Raw genomic sequence first — 19,494 nt, 5'->3', positions numbered from 1 at the left:
CAGCTGATTAAATTCAGTCTCACTTCATCAGAGTTGAGCTCGGTCCCTCTGCTTTGCTTCCCCAGAGCTACAGAGTCGACCGACACTCACATTATGACCATTATTGTGGTTCTCCTTGTATTTGGATGGGCCATCGCTACCGCGATGGCGTATGCAGCATACAAGCAGATCAAACAGTTGCAAACCAGGATTGACGCCCTCACCTTTGTCGCTCCCAGGTTCGTAGCACCAGCTCCTTGAAGGCCATAAGCTGATTAGACTACGAACCGCTGTCTCTTTCCTTTCCCTTTTTCCCTCTCTCCTTTCTTTGGTTCAAAGTTCAAACCTGATGACCAATGAATGTATTGACAATGGTGATTGTGAAGTTTGCATTTCTTTTTTTTATTATTACTTTATTGTTGCCTTATTAGCCAATAGAAATGACTAGCTATAGCTTAGTCCTGCCTAGGCTAGGTCACTGACCCAGGCACAATGAATGTTTTGTTTTCCTCCTCTTGGATGATGAACTGAACTGCATGAATCCCAATGGACTACTAGAAAGACTATTAGGTTGTTCCACTCATGCACAACGGATTTTCGTCACGCCAGAATGGACTTGGTTGTAGCTTTAAAGACTGTGACCAGCATCCCACTCTTCAAAGCTAAAGGGGGGTATGTTGTGCCAGTTCATACGTGACAAAAAGCGGGCATCAATTCGGGACGTAACGGACTGCGTTACCCATGATGCAATGTGGTCAAAATGGCCACCAACTCATGTGGTCAAAATGGCCACCAACTCCCATCACGCAACACGGCAAAATGGCCGCCGATCAAGATAAGGTTGCTATGGTGATGGCTATAAAAGCCGATCACACACGACAATCTTTCTTCTTCCCTGGCTTTTAGCCAACCCGAGAAGACACAGCTGTTTCCGTTGGGGTGATCCCACGCCACGTGTTCGATTGCTCGCTGGACCGAGATTTTTCGACGCAACGGTTATTCCCTGCTTTTTATAACAGGAGGTCGACTAAAATAAGTACTTTTAAATTCCCTCTGATCAAAAGACTGAGAGACCCGTATCTCCCAGTGATCGAAGAGGACCCCGCTTTGTCTGGCCAACAAAGCGACTGTTGAACCCGGAGGAAGAAACGAAGGAGCTTCTTCCCCGTCCCGCTGCAGCCTGCGGATAACTGCGCTCGTCAAGACGCGTCCAGAAAGCCACTACTCGGAGCGCTCCGGACCAGCCCCGAGGCACCTCAAAGTAACGGGGTCTCCCCTTTTATTTCTGTCTCACCAACAGGGTGTTTAGAAGTGCCTGGGCAGGCGTTAGAACTTTGTAGGTGTTGGTTAATGCTTTTATTCCACGACGAAGTTGGAATTATTTTGCTGAACATTTTCTTTGTATGTGCATGCATTTTACAATTGATTTTTGCTGTGTTGATTTGTGATCCATTAAGAACCCCGCCGTGGGTTACTGCTTCATTTCTTTTCATCTTTTTCCCTGCTTTCCCCCCTCTCTCTTTTCGCTTCTTCTTATCAGTTTAATCTCTTTGTCCGAGCTCAAGTCGCGGGCTTTGCTTTAAACTCCCAGTTAGCTGCGCCCTCTCGAAGCGAGGCATTATCCCATCAGCGTAAGCGTAGTTATGTCATTAGGACCTCCCCTCATACGTCATCGTAGCAGCCATCTTGGGAGGGTGACGTGTATCTGGACTGTAGGGAGCTTAGCTGAACTAGCTTTTGTGTAAGACATCAAAGCGTCCAGTGAGATTCCCGAAGCTGTTCTGTCTATCAATGCTGATACGTGAAATGCCGGTGTTTCGAGGGCGGTGTTAAACAACTTTGAGTTAAGTTAAGATCTGCTAACCGCTCATTTTAATCCATTGTTTATTTTTGTTTTGTTCTTTATTTCCACATATATATTTTGCATGTTTTAGTTTAGTAGTGAGTAAGAATTCCAAAGTTGTTGAATCAGAGAATTACTGTAACAGGGAATTGCTTTTGGTTCAATAAAACCAACGACTGCGGAATAGACATTGTTTTGTGTTCAGTCCAATTCACAGTTGCCTGGGTATTCAGAAATCAGAGCTAACCTCCTTTGGAGTTAACATCTGATATTAATACAGAGACAATATCATTGGATGGTGATAAGGAATAAGGATTTAAACTCTAATTGCAGTTACATTGGGGTTCTCACAGCCTGCTGGATAAACCTGGTCGGTTAACAGTCCGACCTGATCATTTATTCCAGCATAAATGAGTTCACAACAGCAAATTAACTAATGCATTAGTGGTATAAATACTTACAAGCTTATAGCTAACATCACCACCATTTGAACTATATTTGTTATAGCGGAAATTTGAGTTGAATGATTTATTATTTAAATTATAATACCAAATTATAATTAATAATAATAATAAGCATATTCAACCAGCTTATGGCATAACAATTTCATTGTCACTTTGAAATGTGTTTTCTAAATGTTATGTTGTACTGTATGTAACAGCAGCAATCCTATTGAGTAATTATGATTCTTTTTTGTTTTGTTTACATATTTTGAACACTTACATATTGCATTCCCTGACATACTTGAAAACTTTAGTCACGGGATGGCATTGGTAAAAAGTTGTTCCTGCTTTTTCCAAAAAATCATGAAGATTACAAATCTTAAGAGGCAATCCATTCCTTTGGCTACATTTAGTAAAATGGGGGAAAAATACCTTAAGTAAATTATTGATGTGATAACATAGTAAGCCAGCACCATTTGATTGGCATTCAAACACATCCTACATATGCAAACTTGACAAAATGTGACAATACAGATTTTTTGGCAAAATGTACAAAATCTGTAAATTTTGTAAAAAGGTTTGAAAAAGTTCTCAGATCTTGCGTTTACAATCTGTCAGCAAGCAAACACGTATTTAATTTGAAAGTGAGACTCCTGGTACATGCACTTGGGGGATGAAGGAAGTGAAAATAGACCTGTGCCTGTATTCACAAAGATTCTCAGATTCCTCAGAGAGCTCTTGTGTTAGCCAAAAAAAATTCTACTTAGTAGTCCTTGCTTAGTGGTGATTTAGATAAATGCTGAGAACAACTCTGAGTAAGGAGATGACAGAAGTTTTCATCTTAGTGAGGAGGTATGGTTCCTGGATCATGATGCAAATACACAAACTTTGAACCGTATTGTAGCAGATCAATGTATCTTTTTCTATGTACGTATTGGGTACTGATACGTACCATCCAGGAAAGTAAGAAGCACTCTATGCAGCAATCAAAAGTGAGGAGATGACATCACAAAAGTGAACTTCTAGATGACCAGTTAGTCTACTGACTTCAACATGTACAACAAATAACTTTTTACCTCTTTTATGCATATTCTCTGTAAATTTCCCCACTTTTTATTCATGATTATTCAATATTTGTCCTACTATTTATCTATCTTCAATAAAATTATGTTACTTGAGCCGTGCCTTTAACCCGTCAGGCAGTTGAAAGTAATTAATTTCCCTCGATGGGGATGAGAAAGTTTATCTTATGTACATGTTTGTACTTGTATGCTTGATGTGCTCCACCACTGTTTAGGTGGTGGATCAGCCAAACAGCTCTCTATGTTTCTACCATTTTCTCTGCTTAAGATGTCCCTACCTAAGGCCAAAAGTCCTCCTCGCTACTTCTAACATTTTTTCCCTTTAGGAGCTCTCTTAAGGCTTAAGATGCTTTGTGAATAACATTTACCGTATCACTAAGAGTTAGTTTTAGGATTCTTTGTGAATATGAGCACTGGTGTCTATGTCATTAAGAGGTTTAATCTCAGAGGTGAATCCACCGTCTCTCCAATGAACACCCAACATTATATAAATGTTGTTAAGCCTGCAACACAACAATTACATCCTGCTACAGAAGCATGAGGGATGGAAATGATCTTTACTGGTCCAAGATTCTCAGTCACTTTATTGGGGCTGATTAGAATAGTTCTCTTGGCTCGGTTTGTAAATGGTCTGAAAGAGAGGACCAAGCCTGAAGCTGCTATTAGTGTTGCTGGAGCCAGCACTGAAAGTTCATCTATCAAATGCACTTTGCTGGGTACACCTCGTTTACCTGCATTTTCAAATGATGGAGACTTTATTATAGGAGGTATTTCCTCCATTCACTACCAACCTTACACAGTGATTTATAATTACACTGCAACGCCTGAGCCTCCAAGATGCACTGGAAGGTTAGAAGGAAGGATAAGTTGAATGCAATGTTACAAGTGTGTTTTGTGTTTGCTGTAATGCTGGGGGACGGTAATAAGATATGTTTATTTTATAAATAAATGTTTATGAATACATTTATTTATAAATGTATTCATAAACAGAAAGATACATTAGCTTGCTGGGATTGTTGCCCTGTACATTTATTAATTTTAACAAATGTAATGTTTGACTTCTAATTAAATGACAAGGGTATTTAATTCATCTTCATCCTAAATGTAAATTGTACAATTCAATGTACAGGTTTACTGTTTTATACAATATATTTAACTGAATAACATATTCAGTTATTTAAATGTCTTTGCATAGTATACAAGTGTATTACAATATGTGATATAATAATTCCTTCAACATCAGGTTTCATTTTGATATGTATTTGATCTTTCTTTGCTAGACCTAATGTCTTTTGATTTTATGGAGATTTTAATGTTTTTTTCATAAATGTGACGATTCACTTAATTGATTTTGTTTAGCTTTTATGGCCGGGGTCTGCGCTTCCTTCGCGCAATGATATTTGCCATTGAGGAGATAAATAACAGCACAAAGCTCCTCCCTGGCATCAAACTTGGATATCGACTCTATGATTCATGTGGCTCAGTGGCTGTAGCTGTAGATACCGCATTTCAGCTGTCAAACGGTCAGGACCCTGTGTTTTACAAAGACAGTAACTGTTCACACACTGGAGTGGCGATGGCTGTGGTTGGAGACTCTGGATCCACTCGTACCATCAGTATGTCACGCATCATGGGGCCCTTCAACATACCCCAGGTAAATACTCTGAACATATCATAATGTGTATATTTATGCTTCCTCTGCTAATATTTCTCTCTGTTTTGTTTTTGTTTCAGGTGAGCCACTTTTCCACTTGTGCCTGCCTTTCAGACAAACAGCAATTCCCAACTTTTTTCAGAACAATTCCCAGTGATCAGTTCCAAGCTGACGCACTGGCTAAGCTTGTGAAGCACTTTGGATGGACTTGGATAGGTGCTGTCCACTCAGACTCAGACTATGGAAATAATGGCATAGCGTCTTTTGTTCAAGCAGCAATGAGAGAAGGGATCTGTATGGAGTACATTGAATCATTCTTTAGAACCGACAGACTGAGCAAGATCCAAAAAGTCGCAGATGTCATTCGTAGGTGTGTGCAGTTTTACATTCAGTTTATTTTTTTTCAAGTTAATGTTGAAGATTTTTCAATTACTGAACAAGCAGCATTTTCTTAATCACTTTTTTGTTTTAGATATTCTCAGATATGATTAGTGCCATTTTCTTTATGCTTCCCTTTTGAATTAGTTGCTTATGTGTTACGAGACGAAGCCAACAGATTTAATTGTCTCCCCAGATCAACAGCAATGGTTGTGGTGGCATTTACAGCTATTAGTGATTTAAAGGTCCTGTTAGAGGAGCTGGCCCGGGACCCTCCTCCACCTCGTCAGTGGATTGGGAGTGAATCTTGGGTAACAGACCCGCTCTTGATGAGCTTCAGTTTCTGCGCTGGGGCCATTGGATTAGCCATTCCACAAGCTGTCATTCCAGGTCTGCGAGACTTCCTACTAGATCTCACTCCAGCTGAAGTGGCTGCTTCCCCACTGCTCACTGAGTTCTGGGAGGATGCATTCAACTGCAGCCTGACAAAAAGTGAGAAAGTTTAAGAATTTTTTTTCTTTAAGGTAACATTTCTTTATTTACAGAAGGATATGAGAGTAAACTACTAGTGAATTTGTTTATCTTTAGTATTTCTGACTCTTGTATAAAACACCTTCTGATATTTGTTAGTCCAAATCGACTATATTCTTTTGTAGCATCTCACCAAAGCAAATTGCTGTTTACATGTATTAGTTTCTTTTTCAAAAGACACAAGATCCATGCTTTTGTTTTATCAACCCTAATATAATAATATAAGCTGTGTGACGTTTCGTAATTTTTGTGACTGGCTGTTAAATAAACATTTTGCCCTTTTCATATTTATACCAGTATTTTTTTTTCAATGGTGACATATACATAGTCAATACCTTTTTAATTGTTCTTTAAATTAAGCATTGCCACAAAAATCTTTCTGCAGAAGACAACATATTGTGTAGATTTTGCAACCCTTATTTTAACCATTGTGGGTTTTTTTTATACTTTTTCATCGGACATGATGTTTTGTTATAAAATTGTAAAGCTCTGACGGCAAAATACAGAGCCAAAGCAATAGTGCTGCATGTACTAATAAATGTATATAATTTCATTTTCTCAGTTTTCTTTTTTTTTTTTTTATTGAAAATAACATAAGCGGCAACAAGTGTTGTGACATGAGCTACTGTTTGATTATTTAGTTGGACTGAATTATCTCTGATTCATTTTTCCTTAGCTACCTATCTAAACAAGAGAGAGTGTGACGGAACTGAAGACATTAAAACCCTTAAAAGCCCATACACTGAAACATCTCAGTTAAGAATTACCAACATGATCTACCAGGCTGTTTATGCCATAGCGCATGCCAGTCACAATGCAGTGTGTCATGAAAAAAATGCAACCATTCAATGTGACAAACACATCAGATTGGAGCCCAAACAGGTCAGTCCATCGATTTAGAAAAAAAATCCCTAAAGTTTTTACGAGCCTTTAGAAACTGTTGCTGATTTTCAATGTTTTTTTTTTCTTCTTTGAAGGTGTTTATTGAGTTAAAGAAAGTAAACTTCTCAAAGAATGGTTATCGTGTGTCATTTGATACAAATGGGGATCCCGTGGCTTTTTATGAGTTGGTCAACTGGCAGAAGAGTGATAAAGGAGTTATTAAATTGGTAACTGTGGGTTACTATGATGCATCACTGCCCAACGGCAAGGAGTTTTATATCAACAAGAACTTAACCTGGGTGGAGGGGAGAAAAGAAGTAATAAGCCTAATTACAGTATTTTAGATGAAGAAAAGGGATTAATTTTTTTGTCAAAGCTGCAAAAAATTTTAAACAATATTTTTTTTACTGTGTCTATGACAGGTACCTGCTTCAGTGTGCTCTGAGAGATGTCCTGCAGGAACTCGCAAAGTGTTGCAGAAAGGAAAGCCCATCTGCTGCTATGACTGTATACCGTGTCCTGAAGGAGAGATCAGTAATACCACAGGTACAGTCAAAGTCATGTATACATATTTTTATATATATATATAAAGTTAACGGGCAAGTTAACGCGTTAATTTCGCGTTAATTCATTAGACTATTAACGGCGATATTTATTTTATCGCGCCTTAACGCATGTTGCTCATATGCTTTCAGTCAGTGTCAGTCAGCAGGCGCGCTGACTGCAGCGCAGCACTCTCCCGCTCCCCCTCCCCTCTCGTACATGGCTCAGCGGCGCCAGCCAATCAGCACGCAGGCTCAGGCTGGCCCGCCCACTCAGCTCTCACACAAACTTAACACACAAACAGCTGAGAGAGACCGCAGCAGCGAAAAAACATGAACAGGGGAAGTAGCACCGTTTGGCTTTATTTTAATACCGTAAATTAAATTAAGCTGTATGTTTTGTAAAAAGACGGTTCATTTCAGTGGAAACACAACAAATTTATCTAAGCACGTGAAAAAAACATGAAAACGTCGAGCCCCAGAAACGGAGAGAGGAGACGAAACTTCTCTCACTGCCCCGACAGACCCACAGACGTCACTGACTGGGGCGTTTCAGTCCTCCAGGGAACATCAGGTAGATCAGTGGATGGATGGATGGATGGATGGATGGATGTTACTGGAGCCCACACATAACATGTAATTAAGACCTTGAAAGAACCCAGTACATATATTAAAAAGAGTTATTTAAGATAAGATGACATTAGCTAATCCTTTTTTTATCCCACGACGGGGAAATTTATAGGATTAAAGCAACAGGCAGGTGCACACAACACAGACAAAATTACATAAGGATTGAAATATATAAGAGGTGGATTAGCGGAAAAAACACTGAACATAACATTATTATTATTATTATTATTATTATTATGATTAATCGCGATTAAATATTTTAATCGTTGCCCAGCCCTAATATATATATTAGGGCTGGGCAACGATTAAAATATTTAACCGCGATTAATCGCCCTGATTAATCGCGATTAATCGCGATTAATCGCATTGTATTTACAAACTCCAAGAATGAATTCAAAAGTAGTGTAAAGAGCACTTTTATTTTAATGTTCTGCTGCCATATGAACAAAAGTGTTGTAACATTTGTAGCACTTATTTTATACTGGATATTTTCAACCCATCTATTGAATTTAGTGCACTACTTGATCTTTTCTTCATAAGAGAACAGCAAGCACTGCAGCCAAAATATGGCCTTTTTTGACCTGCTGTATATTAGCCAGTCCCTAAGCTTGATGTATCATGAAACTGTTGACCTTTTGGGTTTTGTGGTTTTTATTTTATTATTACAATTAAATAATAATAATAATAATAATAATGTTATGTTCAGTGTTTTTTCGCTAATCCACCTCTTATATATTTCAATCCTTATGTAATTTTGTCTGTGTTGTGTCCACCTGCCTGTTGCTTTAATCCTATAAATTTCCCCGTCGTGGGATAAAAAAAGGATTAGCTAATGTTATCTTATCTTAAATAACACTTTTTAATATATGTACTGGGTTCTTTCAAGGTCTTAATTACATGTTATGTGTGGGCTCCAGTAACATCCATCCATCCATCCATCCATCCATCCACTGATCTACCTGGATGTTCCCTGGAGGACTGAAACGCCTCAGTCAGAGACGTCTGTCTGTGGGTCTGTCGGGGCAATGAGAGAAGTTTCGTCTCCTCTCTCCGTTTCTGGGGCTCGACGTTTTCATGTTTTTTCACGTGCTTAGATAAATTTGTTGTGTTTCCACTGAAATGAACCGGCTTTTTACAAAACATACAGCTTGATTTCATTTACGGTATTAAAATAAAGCCAAACGGTGCTACTTCCTCTGTTCATGTTTTTTCGCTGCTGCGGTCTCTCTCAGCTGTTTCTTTGTTAAGTTTGTGTGAGAGCTGAGTGGGCGGGCCAGGCTGAGCCTGCGTGCTGATTGGCTGGCGCCGCTGAGCCATGTACGAGAGGGGAGGGTGAGCGGGAGAGTGCTGCCGTGACAGCGCGCTGCAGTCAGCGCGCCTGCTGACTGACACTGACTGAAAGCATGTGAGCAACATGCGTTAATGCGCGATAAAATAAATATCGCCGTTAATAGTCTAATGAATTAACGCGAAATTAACGCGTTAACTTGCCCAGCCCTAATATATATATATATATATATATATATATATACACCCATCCTTAAAAATGTGCTAAGAATTCTGCTTGTATTGTTTATTTTAGATTCGCCTGACTGTTTCCCGTGTCCCAGAGAGTACTGGCCAAATGCAAAAAAGGATGCGTGTTTCCCCAAACCTATGGAGTTTCTTGCCTATGACGAAATCCTGTCAATCATCTTGGCTGCATTCTCTGTTAGTGGGGCTTGCCTGACCATCATTGCAGCATTGGTGTTCTTTCGTCACAGAACAACTCCAATTGTCAGAGCCAACAACTCCGAGCTGAGTTTCCTGCTGCTCTTTTCTCTGACTCTGTGTTTCTTATGTTCATTAACTTTCATCGGAGCACCCTCTAAGTTGTCCTGCATGCTGCGGCACACAGCGTTTGGCATCACCTTTGTTCTCTGCATCTCCTGTGTTCTTGGGAAAACTATAGTTGTTTTAATGGCCTTTAAAGCTACATTTCCAGGTAACAATGTCATGAAATGGTTTGGTCCTCCACAGCAAAGAATGACTGTAGTTTTTCTCACATTTTTACAAGTTTTAATATGTACTGTTTGGTTGGTTGTGAGTCCTCCATTCCCAATGGAAAATCTAACCACATACAAGGAGAAGATCATCCTGGAATGTGCATTAGGCTCTGCTGTTGGCTTCTGGGCTGTGCTCGGCTACATCGGCCTGTTGGCTGTTTTTTGCTTTGTGCTAGCTGTTCTAGCTCGGAAACTACCTGATCATTTCAATGAAGCTAAGATGATAACTTTCAGTATGTTGATATTTTGCGCAGTCTGGATCACCTTCATCCCAGCATATGTCAGCTCTCCTGGGAAATATACTGTGGCTGTGGAGATATTTGCCATTCTGGCCTCCAGTTTTGGACTGATACTGTGTATATTTGCTCCAAAATGTTTCATCCTTTTGTTTCTGCCAGATAAGAACACCAAGAACTATTTAATGAACAAAAAGTAAAACATAATACACTTTCAGAAGAAAAAATATAATATACACAATAAAAATGACACTAAACCTACCACATTGCATTTAACCTAGTGACATTTATTCCAGGAATTTCTGTAATCTCAATTTATAAGAGAAATCACTCCTTGGGAACAGGGAACACAGAGCAAGTATAATTATCTTGTTTCCTCCTCATGCATTGGTTGTAAAATCTAAACATATTGCAATTATTTATGCTACCTTAAGTAATTTGTCTAAATTATTTGAGGAGTGACATTTCCTTTCAAATAAATTTTTTTGCCAGGGTGTAAAACCAAGACTTGTGTATACATCATTGTAGTGCAACATACACACGTTTTGATCATATATTTAGCCTAAACATACAACTTACTCAGAAAACCCTAAGCTATGGTTTGTTTACTCATGAAAAATGCATTTTACATTTGAGTAAAAGCAGAAACCAAGTGAATGGTCTTGATTAGTCTCTGGGTTTTGCTGTACAGCTATGTTATGTCATTTTTCTAAGATTTCAACTGATATGTCAATACAAATGTTTACATTTCTTGGATGGTGACACATTTGGGTACAGCGCCTCACTAAAGTGTTCACCTTTCGTGATTTTTTTTACCTAATTTGATACATTGTATGCAGCAGAGAGCAAAGTAGAGGGACCTAAGGTGTGATTGTTCAAATTTTCAGGTGTACATGGTTTTCTGAGAAGTCTTAAGAATGAGAATCTCTTTTAACAAGTAAGGGACAAAGTTGTTGAGAAGTACAAGTCAGGGTGGGGTCTTAAAAAAAATATCCAAATCTTCTATGCTTCTCTGGAGCACAATCAAATACATGTTTAAATGGAAAGCATATGGTACTCAAAAACCAACCCGAAATTTTGGACTTGCCTTCCAGCATGACAATGACCCAAAGCACACTGCTAAAGCAAAAATCAAGTGGTTTAAGAGGAAATATTCAAATGTGTTGGAATGGCCCTGTCAAAGTCCAGAGAGATTGAAATCGACAGCGGTAGCTCTACACTGACCACAATGTAAAAAAATACATTATCAAACATGTAGCCGTTTTTTGTAGCTATAATAGTGTAAACTCTAAAACAATCCATTTTAATTCTGGGTTGTAAGACAACAAAACATGAAAAATGCCAGTGGTGTGAAAACTTGTGCAAGGAAGTTTAATTCTGATTGCCCATGAGCAAACACTTTCCCTAATTTATTGTTCCTAAAATGACTTAAATGATAACTTTCCTAAATAATCCCATACCATTTTAAGAGACAAATTTGAAAGTTTCTAATCATAAAAATTACGAATTGAATTAAAAAGCACTATTATTATCTCATACCTCTATGTACTAGTACACCTAAAGTGCTGGTGAATTAAAAAGCACTATTGTTATCTCATACCTCTATGTACTAGTACACCTAAAGTGTCACATGACAATCAAATGACTCTTGATGGTTTTCCTTCCACCACTAATTCAATGATATGAAAGTGTTTCATCTGAAACAGTAAAGCATGTAAAACATTAAAACATACAACATGAAAATAGTATTTAATCTGTTGTTTTGACTGCAGACTGGGAATTAAATAAGCACAATTTGTGATGACCCAGACCAGCTCCAGGAGGTTTACTCCAGTGAAGGGCTGGAGTTTCTGTTGTTGCATCTTTGAAAACAGTAATGGTCTGAGCTGAACATTAATAATGAACTGAGAACTAACTTTTGATGGCTCTGTGTCGAATTTGCTGCAACTTTGGTCATCACCACCCGCAAATTATGACAAGCGGGGCTACAATGAAAAGCTAATACCGACGCTAACTGCTAAGCTAACAGGATACATAAACACTACGAGTGCGCATGGACAGCCAGTAAGTGGAAACTAACAAGGAATGAGCATGTACAATGTCAGCTGAAATACGACATACGTATGTTTACAACAGTCTCATCTGCATATATTTATAGATTTGCACCAATACATTGTTCTGGAAAATCATTCATGTAAAGGCTAAACAATGGAATTCATAATACTGATCTTCCTGATATGTCTGTTATAAACTTTTCTAAACTAGACCTAAAATCTCTTTAACACAGTGTAGAAGGTTTGATGAATATGATGTAATGAGCCAATGTGCAAGGTGAACAATTAAATGTAGACAATTTGGATATGAAAACATCATTGACTGTATTGAATGTTTACACCAATCTAAAAACTACAGCACCAATTAATTAAATTTGTTTTATTTACAAAGCATAAACATATGTTTCACCAAGTCATCGTTACTGATTTTTTATCAGCAGCATATGATGTGTACAGATATAGCTCCAAGTTAATGGGGCATTGTAAGGCGGCTGGGGGAAGAGGCAATGCACCGTAAGAGTCCCAAAATGATACAATTCTTACAGAGAGAATGAGGACATTTGTTATTCAAACTTTGGAAACAAGAGAGTCTGTAAAAACATAATTTGACCTTGTTCAAACAGGCAGTTTCAAACCTGTTCAGGAGCTTTTCGATGGCAAGTATGAGGTATGTATTAAAACATTTGACCTCATTTGCTTTGCTATAATGCAAAGGTCAAAACCATATAGATCCACCATTCTTTGCAAAAAGAGTCATGGGGCTACAAAGCTTCTATTAATCCCATCTCACATATATTTCAGTTCCTTTAAAACTGTTTTTCTTTTGTATTCCAGAAGTCTCTAGAGCACTGAACCTACTGTAATGACCTAGAAAATCTCAGCATGATGTTGAATGTGAGCTGTGCCTCCTGACAAGGTTGAAGATATATCAGCAAAGCACTTCTGCCACTGGGCATAATCTCCTCTCTGGGAAGCTTCACAATGGTCATCACCAAGGAATGGACAGAGACTGATTGAATTTGGAAACTCCAGCCTTAATTCATCTCCTTCCTTAACTGCACTCACCAGAGAAACTAGCTGCATCTCATTTATTACATTAAGGAGGTTAATGTGGTATATCTGACTTTCTCTACAACTTTTCTATTCAATTAACATTCTGCCATGTGCCACTAGTAATATAAGCAGTTTGTCCCGTGAAGGAAATTGAATTTTCTCCATAATGACTTCATAGAACTATCCTTTTTAGTTTGAAAACATACAGAATTTTCTTTTTAGTTGGGCTTAGACAATCCTCGCAATTGTCTTTCATAAGGTGGCCTTTTAGGTAGTAGCAGGAAAAAAGGGGAACATGGTTTGCAGACAACCTTCTGCACAATTTCTTTCATCCTCCAGATTGAATCACAATGCTGCTATTTTTTGGTGTATGACACAAATAATAGGTTTCTCAGTGTTATTTTGTATTTGCCCACTTAAGACCTATGCATTAACAAAGAAAGCTGAAGAAAAAATGTGAACAAGCCAGTTTGTTTTGTCTTTGTCAGTATAGAAACAACTACCCACCCAGAGAAGAAAAAAGGACACCAGGTTTTGTTTAAAAAATGTAAGAGTTTAATACTAATGCAATACTTGAGGTGAGAACTAAATATCTAATAGAAAGTATATCCATCTACATTTCATAGACAATAACAGGGGGAGGGGGGTGCACAACATGTTTTAAACATGATGTTTAAGAGGAGGAGATCTATAAATCAGTAATAGGACAGTTACATCCAAAGAGACGTTTGCCAAATGGGGATCAGGGCTGTTTTTATTGGCTTGACATTGGCACTGAGTTTGTTTGAACTAACATCACTTTTTGGTTTGCCCAGCCTTGTACATGGCTTGAAAATACAGTTTGAATCTGCAGAACCTTTAAAGACTTCTGGTGTCACTACTGAGACTTCTGTGAAATGTACTCTGCAGGGTAACTCTCGTTTACCAGCATTCTCAACACATGGGGACTTTGTTATTGGAGGTGTTTCCTCCGTTCATTATCAACATTATGCGGTGATTTATAATTACACCACCAAGCCTGAGTTGACAAGATGCACAGGAAGGTTAGTTGCATGTGTAATCTGTGTTTTCTGCAAACTTTGCTGTGATTTTGGGGACTTTTGTTTCACAAAATACTGAGTCCTTGGTCTTGTAGTCAGAAATGATCCTTACTGCCTTGTTTAGGATCTTTTGAAAAAAAATTAATAAGTTAAGATGGAGTTCAAGTAGAAGCATTTACTTGAATCTATAAAAGCATTTTTTGCTTTGAACTTCTTAGACTGGCTAGACAAGAAACTGTTTTTTGTGCGGATGAATTCCTTATACTTACTCATTGTCCAAAGGCAGACTTGTTTCTTGTTTTATGTTTGATTGTTCAAATGTTCTTTTTCCATAATAGTCCTTTATTCCAGTTTCATGTACACAATTACCTGATTAATTCTGTTCAGCTTTAATGCCCGGGGTCTGCGTTTTTCTCGTACAATGATCTTTGCCATCGAGGAGATAAACAACAGCACAAAGCTGCTGCCCGGCATCACACTTGGATATCGAATCTTTGATACGTGCGTTTCAGTGCCTGTTTCAGCACATGTTGCATTTCAACTATCAAATGGAGAGGACCCTTTGTTCTACAAAAGCATGAATTGTTCGCAGTCTGGTGTAGTGATGGCTGCTATTGAAGACTCAGGATCCTCTCCCTCCATCAGCATATCACGTATTATAGGACCTTTCAACATTCCATTGGTGAGAGAGTAAATTTATTGTACGCTGACATTTTAAAACATCTGTGCTGATCTTCAGTTGGATTTGTTTTTCTGTTTTATCTGTATAGGTTAGCAGCTTTGCCACTTGTGCTTGTTTGTCAAATAAGCAGCAGTTCCCAACTTTTTTCAGAACAATTCCCAGTGACCATTACCAAGCTGATGCACTGGCCAAGCTGGTGAAACACTTTGGCTGGACTTGGATAGGTGCTGTCCACTCAGACTCAGATTATGGAAATAATGGCATAGCGTCTTTTCTTGAAGCAGCCCTGAGGGAAGGGGTCTGTGTGGAGTACACTGAATCTTTCTTTAGAACTGATCCAAGAAGAAAGATCCAAAGAATCGCTGAAGTTATCCGTAGGTTTGTAACATTGTTATTTTTTCCTTGGAAATCTAAAACTTTAAGGTAACATTGGAGAATGTGCTTTTAATGTATATGTATTATTTAGGTATCTTTCACACAGGCTGGAAACTGTGAATGCAAAGCACAGGTGTTCAGTGTCATTGTTCATGCTTTCGTCTTCAAAATGAGTTGCTTATGTTTAAATGCAAAACAAAAAAAATAAATAAATAAACCATACATTCTGATGTCTCTTCAGATCAACAGCAAAGGTTGTTGTGGCATTTACAGCTGTTGGTGATATGAGAGTCCTTTTAGAGGAGCTGGCTTTGGACCCTCCTCCACCTCGTCAGTGGATAGCAAGCGAGGCCTGGGCAACTGATCCAAACCTGATGAGGTTCAGCTTCTGTGCAGGGGCAATCGGAGTAGCCATTCAGCAATCCGTCATTCCAGGATTGAGAGATTTCCTTCTGGATCTCTCTCCCTCTAAAGTGGCTGCTTCTTCAGTGCTGACTGAGTTCTGGGAGGATGCATTCAATTGCAGCCTCACAGCAGGTGAGATGTGTCATCAATACAAAGTTGTTTTTTACATTATTTAAAGCAATTGAAAAAATAACTCAGTCACGTATTTACATAAATTTATTTTTTTATATTTTTATGTTTTATTTTGATTTGATTCTTCTGTGGCATCTCATTGGGGTAAAATATGGTAATCTTCCAATATCAGTCCATCCATTTTCTGACCCGCTTAATTCCTCATGGGCTCGGTGGGGTTGCTGGTGCCTTTCTCCAGCGTTCACCGGGCGAGAGGCGGGGTACACCCTGGACAGGTCGCCAGTCTGTCGCAGGGAAACACAGAGACAAACAACCATTCACGCACACACTCACACCTAAGGACAATTTAGAGAGACCAATTAACCTAACATTCATGTCTTTGGACTGTGGGAGGAAGCCGGAGTGCCCGGAGAGAACCCACACATGCACAGGGAGAACATGCAAACTCCATGCAGAAAGACGCAGGGTTGGATTTGAACCCAGGACCTTCTTGCTTCAACGAAACAGCGCTACCCACTGCACAACTGTGCAGCCCCACCTTCCAATAATTTCTACTTTAAAATAAGATCTGTCCATAAAATATACTTAGAGATTTTGTGTACATTTTCAGTTCTTAAAACTATTTTAAAATAATGCTGTTGCCCTAAGAAATCCATAAAACAATTTACTACAACAATATGCAGTCACTGCAATCAAAATTGTATTTTTAAGAAACAACTACTTTTTATTATGAAGGGTATTTTTAGGTTTCTATTATTCTTTTGGTTTTATTTGCTGTCCTTGGCTTGTCCTAGGGACAAAAAGTAAAATGAGCGGCTACGTGATTTGACAACTGCTAAATGTATCCACAACAAATGTTTAAAATCAGTTTATGTAATTAGTGAAATGCTTTTGTAAAGGGAAACAAATGAAAGTTAATATGTCCTTTTATGTCTTTGTTTTCAGCTGCTAATCTAAATAAGAGAGACTGTGATGGGACTGAAGATATTAAAAAGCTCAAAAGCCCATACACTGAAACATCTCAGTTAAGAGTTAGTAATATGATGTACAAGGCTGTGTATGCGGTGGCGCATGCCATTCATAATGCAGTGTGTCAAGAAATAAACGGAACCATTCAATGTGACAAACAGGTTAAACTGGAGCCCAGACAGGTCAGTAAATTTAAATATTAAAAACACTTAATTTTCCACAAGCCTTTTGACACTGGTGACTTAATTTGAACATTATTTTAAAACACTGAATTAGTTTCTCTCTTCATATCTGTTTGTACTTTAAAGGTTTTTAAAGAATTAAAGGACGTAAACTTTTCCAAGAATGGCTACCACGTGTCATTTGATGCTAATGGGGATCCTGTAGCTTTCTATGAGCTGGTCAACTGGCAGAGAGGTTATGGTGGAATTATTGAACTGGTAACAGTGGGGTACTATGATGCATCACTTCCCACGGGCCAGGAGTTTCATATCAACAGAAACTTAACCTGGATGGAAGGTGGCACACAAGTAATAACCCTAAAGACAATAATTGAACAGATAAGAACTTTGCAAACTGTTTTGTCAAAGCTCCTTTCATAAGAATACAAAAATATTTTTGCTTCTAACAGGTACCAGTGTCAGTGTGCTCCGAGAGTTGTCTCCCTGGAACTCGTAAAGTGCTGCAAAAAGGAAAGCCCAGCTGCTGCTATGATTGCATACCGTGTCCTGAAGGGGAGATCAGTAATATGACGGGTAAAATCAAATGTGTAAATATAACCATATCCTTAAAAAATGTGTATTAGTAATCATTTGTTTCATGTTATTTATTGTAGATTCTCCTGATTGCTTCCCATGTGGCAAAAGGTTTTGGCCAAATCCAAAGAAAGATGCTTGTCTTCCCAAACCTGTGGAGTTTCTCTCCTTTGAGGAAATTCTGTCAATCATCCTGGCAGCATTGTCTGTTAGTGGGGCCTGTCTGGGTATCATAGTAGCAGTGGTTTTCTTCTATCACAAGACAACTCCAATTGTCAGAGCCAACAACTCTGAGCTGAGTTTCCTGTTACTATTCTCTCTAATCCTTTGTTTCTTATGTTCATTATCTTTCATTGGAGCACCTTCTGAGTGGTCCTGCATGCTGCGACACACATCATTTGGCATCACCTTTGTTCTATGCATCTCCTGTGTTCTTGGGAAAACTATAGTGGTTTTAATGGCCTTTAAAGCTACACTTCCAGGTAGTAATGCCATGAAATGGTTTGGGCCTCCACAACAAAGAATGACTGTATTGACATTTACATTTATTCAAGTCATTATATGCACTGTGTGGTTAGTTTTGAGTCCTCCCTTCCCAATGGAAAATATAACCACATACAAGGAGAAGATCATCCTAGAATGTGCATTAGGCTCTGCTGTTGGCTTCTGGTCTGTGCTCGGCTACATTGGCTTGCTTGCTGTACTTTGCTTTGTATTAGCTGTTTTAGCTCGGAAACTACCTGATAATTTTAATGAAGCTAAGATGATAACATTTAGTATGTTGATATTCTGTGCTGTCTGGATCACCTTCATCCCAGCATATGTCAGCTCTCCAGGAAAATTTACTGTGGCTGTGGAGATATTTGCCATTCTGGCCTCTAGTTTTGGACTGATACTGTGTATATTTGCTCCAAAGTGTTTCATCCTTTTGTTTCAGCCAGAGAAGAACACCAAGAAATATTTAATGAACAAAAACTAAAACATAAACAACCATATTGCCTTTAACCTAGGGACATTTATTCCAGAAATATCTGAATTCTCAATTTATAACAGAAATATGTTTTGGGGCACAGAGTATGTATAATTCTGTTGTTTCCTCCTTATGTATTGTCAGTCTAAGGCACACCTGTGCAATATGTGCAATATAGGTTTTTCTGAATCATGGTGCCTAATCAGCATCTTTATATGGCACACCTGTGAGGTGGGATGGATTTGCTATGTCAGGAAAGGAGAAGGGCTCACTGTCACAGATTAAGACCAATATTTGAGGGAAATGGTGATATTGTGTATGTGGAAAAAGTTTTAGATCTTTGAGTTCATCTCATTAAAAATGGAAGCAAAACCAAAAGTGTTTTGTTTATATTTTTGTTAAGCTGTAACAATATTTACAAAAGAAACTTTTTTCGGCCATGGATAATTTAATGATTAATTACCCTAAAATTGGGAAAAGTAAGTAAAGGAAACAGTCAGTTATATCGAAGCAACATGTACACGTACGCAGATAATACCTGGAGGGAAGAGATTGACTACAATAAAAGATAGTTTGTTGCTGAAGAAAATATAATAATAATTAAAGCAGACATACAAATGTATTGCTGAAGTACAATAATCAAGTTCTGCAGGCCCATTGGATGAATTTTTTTATTGTATTTTGTGTAAAAACTTTTCAGAATTAACTGTTGTCAGTTATTCTTAGTATAATATGCTTCATAACAATGTAAATGTTAAACAGCTATTATATAGTTATTTCAATCTGAAAAACTCACACAGAAAGAAAAGGCAAT

The 19,494-nt window shown here is 38.3% G+C and overlaps 2 protein-coding genes across 2 annotated transcripts; both read left to right on the top strand.

Annotated features, from left to right (window-relative positions):
* Positions 1-3,891: 3,891 nt before the first annotated feature.
* Positions 3,892-10,476, top strand: LOC118558361 (extracellular calcium-sensing receptor-like). The gene is made up of 8 exons (XM_036128877.1): positions 3,892-4,196; positions 4,707-5,001; positions 5,082-5,371; positions 5,576-5,871; positions 6,587-6,792; positions 6,888-7,109; positions 7,215-7,338; positions 9,547-10,476. Exons 1-8 carry the CDS (start codon positions 3,892-3,894, stop codon positions 10,443-10,445), a joined length of 2,637 nt encoding a protein of 878 aa, XP_035984770.1. The 3' UTR covers positions 10,446-10,476.
* Positions 10,477-14,798: 4,322 nt separating this feature from the next.
* On the top strand, positions 14,799-18,729 carry LOC118558367 (extracellular calcium-sensing receptor-like). Its single transcript, XM_036128891.1, has 7 exons — positions 14,799-15,074; positions 15,163-15,452; positions 15,691-15,986; positions 16,932-17,137; positions 17,264-17,485; positions 17,587-17,710; positions 17,791-18,729. The coding sequence occupies exons 1-7, from the start codon at positions 14,814-14,816 to the stop codon at positions 18,687-18,689; spliced, it is 2,298 nt and encodes a 765-aa protein (XP_035984784.1). The 5' UTR covers positions 14,799-14,813; the 3' UTR covers positions 18,690-18,729.
* The last annotated feature ends 765 nt before the right edge of the window (positions 18,730-19,494 follow it).

The sequence above is a fragment of the Fundulus heteroclitus genome, unplaced genomic scaffold, assembly GCF_011125445.2.
Source record: "Fundulus heteroclitus isolate FHET01 unplaced genomic scaffold, MU-UCD_Fhet_4.1 scaffold_124, whole genome shotgun sequence".
In the NCBI taxonomy this organism is placed as follows: domain Eukaryota; kingdom Metazoa; phylum Chordata; class Actinopteri; order Cyprinodontiformes; family Fundulidae; genus Fundulus; species Fundulus heteroclitus.
The sequence above is the reverse complement of the archived record's forward strand: the minus strand, read 5'-3'. Positions and strand labels throughout refer to the sequence as shown.

Coding starts and splice junctions, on each gene's coding strand:
- LOC118558367 (XM_036128891.1), top strand. CDS start 14,814: ATGATCTTTGCCATCGAGGAGATAAACAACAGCACAAAGCTGCTGCCC. Junction 15,075..15,162: donor GACCTTTCAACATTCCATTG/GTGAGAGAGTAA, acceptor TTATCTGTATAG/GTTAGCAGCTTTGCCACTTG. Junction 17,138..17,263: donor TTAAACTGGAGCCCAGACAG/GTCAGTAAATTT, acceptor TGTACTTTAAAG/GTTTTTAAAGAATTAAAGGA.
- LOC118558361 (XM_036128877.1), top strand. CDS start 3,892: ATGGAAATGATCTTTACTGGTCCAAGATTCTCAGTCACTTTATTGGGG. Junction 5,872..6,586: donor CAACTGCAGCCTGACAAAAA/GTGAGAAAGTTT, acceptor ATTTTTCCTTAG/CTACCTATCTAAACAAGAGA. Junction 6,793..6,887: donor TCAGATTGGAGCCCAAACAG/GTCAGTCCATCG, acceptor TCTTCTTTGAAG/GTGTTTATTGAGTTAAAGAA.